Genomic DNA, 6,030 nt, shown 5'->3' on the forward strand with positions numbered 1-6,030 from the left:
CCTCCTTGCATGTCCCTGTGTGAGGGTTTCTACGAAGGAGCCACAGAGGAATTGATGGAAGGATGGTGAACCCAGGTGAAGAGAGGCAGCCCTGCCTGTTCTGAGGACTGGGACACTGCTGTTCCCCTGGCCACCGTGTAGAAGCCTAGACTTGGCCACACTGTGAGCAGCCCAGGAGTATGCAGAGGCCACACTGATCCTTGGCCCACTGATTATACGACGGGAGCCACCCCAGCCCAGTCACCAGAGAGTTCAGAGGCAAGAAAAGAACAAAACTGTCACAGGATCTGTGTTCAGAGTACCATTGCCACGAAGATGCATGTCACCGGGGCTCCATTTACCGGCCTCTCTGAAGGAGCCAGTTCACTTTATTCACCTACCCAGCAGACTGTTGGCTCTTGGCCACAAGCAGTTGACTGTTACTGCTTCTCCCGAAATACCTTTTATTGCAGACCCAGGCCCTCCAGGGGCCTGTGCATGAGGCTGTGCAGGAAACATCATGCTGCCTGACAGGCCCTGCACCGTCAGATCATGTCCCCTGGAGGAGGCTCGGAGAGCCTGTCCCCTGCACAGGCTGCTTATTCCCCAGGGTGAAAGCCCGAGGGGAGCAGGGTTGCAGAGGCTGCCAGCCACCCACAACCATCCAGAGCACCCCAACTCCCTGCCTCTCCCCCCAGCCCGGCCCTGCCACTCCCAGCCTGTCCCCCCAGCCTGGCCGTGTCATGCCCAGTGTGTCCTCCCAGCCTAGCCTTGGAGCTCCCCACTCTAGTGCCCCTGCCAACAGGGGGCAGCAATACTGGCAGGCTATTAAGAGGCATGTGTCAGGCTGCATACGGGCCCTATGCTGCTGCTGCGTGCCACCCTCAGGGCACCACCATCACTAGGTGGCCCCAAATACAGAGCCATGAGCCACACAGGAGGAAGACACGTCCTCCAAGGTAAGGAGCTTCTCTCTGCTCACCTCCTTGCATGTCCCTGTGTGAGGGTTTCTACGAAGGAGCCACAGAGGAATTGATGGAAGGATGGTGAACCCAGGTGAAGAGAGGCAGCCCTGCCTGTTCTGAGGACTGGGACACTGCTGTTCCCCTGGCCACCGTGTAGAAGCCTAGACTCAGCTGTGCTGTGAGCAGCCCAGGAGTATGCAGAGGCCACACTGATCCTCGGCCCGCTGACTATAAGATGGGAGCCACCCCAGCCCAGTCACCAGAGAGTTCAGAGGCAAGAAAAGAACAAAACTGTCACAGGATCTGTGTTGAGAGTACCATTGCCATGAAGATGCGTGTCACCAGGGCTCCATTTACTGGCCTCTCTGAAGGAGCCAGTTCACTTTATTCAGCTACCCAGCAGACTGTTGGCTCTTGGCCACAAGCAGTTGACTGTTACTGCTTCTCCCGAAGCTGATTAGCATGCAGTGTTGCAGTGTCTCTAAGAATAATGTGGTTTACCTATATAATAATTTAAGATTTTAATCCTCTCCAACAATCAATTATTCAGCCCTGTGGCAGTGGAAAAAAAAAAAAGAAAGAATCCTGTCACTCTGTTTCTCTCTCCCCTTTTTAATTGCAGGACCTTTGATAGTACTGGTTCTGATCTACTGCTTACAAGAGAATATATTTAATGGGTTGGTGGCAGTTTTATTGTCCCTTAAACATTTAATAGCTTGCCTGCATAACTTCTTAATGTGTTTTTATTTTTTTATGTTTTTTAGAAAAACTGAAAACTTGTAATATTGAATTTTATGACATTGGCACCTGACCCTTTTCCAGAATTGGAGAATATATTCCACCCTACTGTCCTCTTAGTTACTGAAAACAAAATATAAACCTACCCCTACAGTTTGTTTTGATCAGTGTTACAAATTGGAAAGGCTTTCTTTATGAACTGTGCAAGATTCTTTTTGGTAGGCTGGAACTGTCTTATGCTAATTTTTTAAGGTTTGGCGCCAGTCTGGTCAACTGCATCCCGTCCTGAGGGCTGGGATGCAAGTGTGTGGGTGGGGTCAGGAGCCTGCTCAGAGCGGACCATGTTTTTAAACAGTAACCTTCTATATTTAAACAAACAAACAAACAAAACTTGCCATATGACAATCAGAATATTGTCTAAAGAAGGCTGGAATATATTATCTTCGTTAAGTTGTGTTATGATCCTAGGATAATACATTTCACCAGATGAAGCAAGTAAATGTTTAAGGAGACTAGATAGATACTGTCCAATTGTTTGAAGTAATTGTTCTTCATGGCTCTTTCATTTATAAGCATAGAGATTATAAAATGAGGGAGCAACACATATCAACATTTTTTCCCAGATAGATTTATTAAAATTTTCGGTGCTACTACTGTCCCCTCAGTTGATCTGTATATCAACAATTTAGTAAAAAGTAAAGAACCTTTAAAGATGGAGTTTCCCAAAAGCCATACTTTGGGAATAATCCTCCAAGACAATACTGTTGGATTGCTTTTAATCTGGTGTTTGGACTTTGTATGAAGTGAATAAAAATAAATGCTTTTATTTTCTAAAATCCAGCGTGTGAGAAAGTCCATGACCATGTCTTCTTTCCTCTCTTGGGAAATGCACTGAGAAAACCCTGGCTGTGCCTCGCAGATGATTTTTTCCACAAGCCATTTCATGCATAATTCAGAGGCCATTGTGGAGCAAGCAACAGCATGAGCAGTCCTCTGTGTTCCTGACAGCCCGAGTGTGACTATCTGTTCATCTGCTGTGCGCAGCCCCCAGGAACTGGGGTGATCTGAGCCCACACCGCCCTGGGTGCTTCCTTGGGTGACCTCCCCTCCTGCACCCTTCTCCCTGCCCAGCCCTTGACCCTGGGGCTTCCCTGGGGGGATGGGGCACCACCAGGAAACCGCTCCCCTCTCTCCTGTTCTCAATTTGAAAGCAGTTTCCCAGTGTTTCATGCCCACTGTTTCATGCGGGAAGCTGTGCTCCATGCTAGCACAGGCCTTGCCTGAGCCTGGCCTTGTCTCCTGGGCATCCCTGCTCGGCCCTGACCGTGATAGACCCTGACCCAGGAGGGCATCCCTGCCAACATCCAGTGTCCAGCTCCATTGACTTTTTGGAATGAATTCTAAAGGACAGATTGAATTCACACTCTAAAGGTAATTATACTGCTTGAGACTTGAATTTTTTCAACTCAAGAAAGGACCCAAGATGGCCCTTAAATTATTTTCTTTTTTTTTCCCTCTGCTGGTCTCCAAATCAGCTAAAATCATGTGAAAGTTTTGCTTTTCCATGACCATTTGGTGTAAATCCTCTTTGGAGGCACTCATTGATGTTCAATTAACAGCTTTGAGCTCTGTTTTATGTGTATGCTGAATTAATGAGTACTCAATTTTGAATGAATCATTCGTCTACTGCGGTGGGGTTGAAAGGATTAATGTATGTGGGCCAGCATTGGAAAATCCTGGAGTAACTATTCCTTCATTTATTCGGTCATTGTTTGATGAAACATTGCTTAGAATTTGCTCTCCATAGGATTCCACAGAGGGGAAACTTGCACGCTAATGGACAGCTCAGAATACCGAAAGCTCCTCAGAATATGTATTTCCCCTTTCTCACATAGTTATCATATATGCTTGTGTTTGTCTTCTGGAAGGATGGACAAAAATCCCTTTGAAATATTCAGTTTTCCCTAACTTGTGAAATGAGTTTTATAGTATAATTCATATAACAGCTTCAGTTTTTGCACTGTAAAACACAGTATTAGATCTGAAATCCCAAATATTCTTGCTTGTAAGCTGAAAATTAAGAATCAGGATTCAGTCAAGCCCTCACAATTGCGTTTTGAGCAGGTGTGGGAAAAGCTGTTAAAATAGAAAGCTGAGCGCCTGGAATTCCCAAGGCCAGGAGGACGGGTGGTGGAGCCTCGGGTGGTCTGGTCCCTCATGGAGGGGGGGAGTTCATTCTGATCACTGTGTATTTGGAGAGCAAATGCACTGGAATAATGAAACCTTTTTTGGCTCTATTTTTACATTTTGAAGCACAGGATCTCTGACAGTTGTGAGAATTTGCTGTTTGGGAAAGAGGGGCTGTGGGCAGGCTGCACTTGGGGCTGGACCTTCCTGATTCTGCTCCCAGGGCCCTGGCAGAGCCTCTGTGTTCTCAGGGCAGTGTCCCCTGGGGCACCTGCCTGTCTGCTCCCCAAGCCCAGGCAGCTCGGTTTCCTTGTTGGAACACAGAATAATAACGGTAGGTCTGCTTACTGCACAGCATTCAGCGGAACAATGTGCACGGATGTATCTTTATGAGAAGGAGTCAAGCCCGATGTAGGTGTCCTGTCAGCATGGTGAACTACCAGCTGATGCAGCTAAATGTGATCAGATATTTGAGGGGGACTCAGGGTGGTAGAGGGGTGCAGACTGAGTACCCCGGTTCTGAAGTGCTTGGGGTTTTGGGTGTCAGACATTTTCTGGGGTACATGATGTATATAATGGATATCTTGAGGATGGGACACAGATCTAAACCCAAAATCCTTTTATGTTTCTTACGCAGTGTATACACAGAATCCTACAATAATCTTACACAGTTTTTGGGTGTGTACCTGCATTTTGACTGTGATCCATCACATGAGTCCAGGTGTGGGTGTTCAAAACATTTAGATTTTGCACACTTCAAATTTTGTATTTTCAGGTGAAGGATGTTCGAGATGTAGCAAGAATACAGTAAAGGTATTATTTAAGAACGACAACTCTAAGAGAGAGAAATCAAAATAAAATGGGAGGAAATGAGGGAGAAAGTGGGATGAAAATTCAGAAATGTGCAGCTGGCTTGAACCCTAAAACACATAGGTTATTTGATCGCAATTTAAACACACAGGCCACACAGTGTGAGGAAAGCGTGGTTGGGTGTGTGAGGAGAGGAGCAAGATGTGCATGCTTTACAAGTGATGTGGGGACACCAAGTGTACCCTAAACTCCTCAAACAAGAACCATCTTATCACTGTATTCACCTGGCATAAAGAGGGCCGCAGAAGGGCAGAGCTGCCCGGAGTATCACGAAGACGAGAAATAGTACAGAGATTTCTGTTGTTTCTTTTCTCTTTTTATTTTGAGATAATTTTAACTCACAGAAGATTCACACACATGGTGGAGAGGGTTCCTGTGCTCCTCTCCCCCAGCATCCTCTCATGGTAATGTCTGATAGATCCAAGCAGCAAGACCACAATCAGAAGAGTGACATGGATTCCATACTGCCAAGGGTGGGCTGTGTGCACAGCTTCTCACTTTCTTACTGATGTGCTGTCCTGTGGGTTCAAAGCCAGGGCTCCCCATGGGGGGGGCTCGCCGTGAGTTCTCAGTCTCCCCAGTGCTTGATGATGCCCAGTCCTCCTGGTCTTCTTATGACCTTGACGCTTCTGAAGGCTACTGGTCATTTTAAGCAATGTTCCCCGATTTGGGTACCTGTGAAGTTTTACAGGGTAAGATCAAGGTCACACATGTTGGGGAAGAATTCCACTGAAGTGTTGCCGTCCCCTGTAGGTAGGTCACATCAGAGTTCAGGTCCCGTCCACGGGTTTTCTAACCAGCTGTACTAACTTCAGTCATTTGGTTAATAAGGCATCTGACAGGCCTCTCCACCTCCAACTTGCTCTTTCCCTCTTTGTTATTAGAATTTTTCTTGTAAGGAGATGTTTTCAGGTAACACGAATTCATGCATCCATGGATGGTTCTTCTCTTTAAAAAATGTTTCATAATGATGACTTTCCTGTTTTTCTTCTTTCTTTTTTTGTCCGGGGGATTAAACTTAGGGCTGTGTACTTGCAAGGCAGGTGGCACCACTGAGCTAAATCCCCAGCCCAGTGGTGATTTTCTCTACGGGGGATTAAACTTAGGGCTGTGTACTTGCAAGGCAGGTGGCACCACTGAGCTAAATCCCCAGCCCAGTGGTGATTTTCTCTACTATTCCTTTTAGATTTATCAAGAATCCCATGATTTCTTAATCAAGACTTAATCAAGGTACTGCTAATGCTACTCATGTTACAAGAAAGCAATATTTTTACTAAAAGCAACAATTCTT

General features: G+C 46.3%; 1 protein-coding gene across 1 annotated transcript in view; it reads left to right on the top strand.

Annotated features, from left to right (window-relative positions):
- The window catches only part of LOC117284913 (sperm motility kinase 2B-like), a 4,662-nt gene extending 2,907 nt beyond the window's left edge, over positions 1–1,755 (top strand). Inside the window, exon 3 of the mRNA XM_033760586.1 lies at positions 1,709–1,755. Coding sequence (XP_033616477.1) covers positions 1,709–1,755 — 47 coding nt within the window. The remainder of the gene's footprint in view (positions 1–1,708) is intronic.
- Positions 1,756–6,030: the final 4,275 nt, after the last annotated feature.

This window comes from Fukomys damarensis, unplaced genomic scaffold (genome assembly GCF_012274545.1).
Source record: "Fukomys damarensis isolate Sample0158 unplaced genomic scaffold, DMR_v1.0_HiC HiC_scaffold_88, whole genome shotgun sequence".
NCBI classification, from domain to species: domain Eukaryota; kingdom Metazoa; phylum Chordata; class Mammalia; order Rodentia; family Bathyergidae; genus Fukomys; species Fukomys damarensis.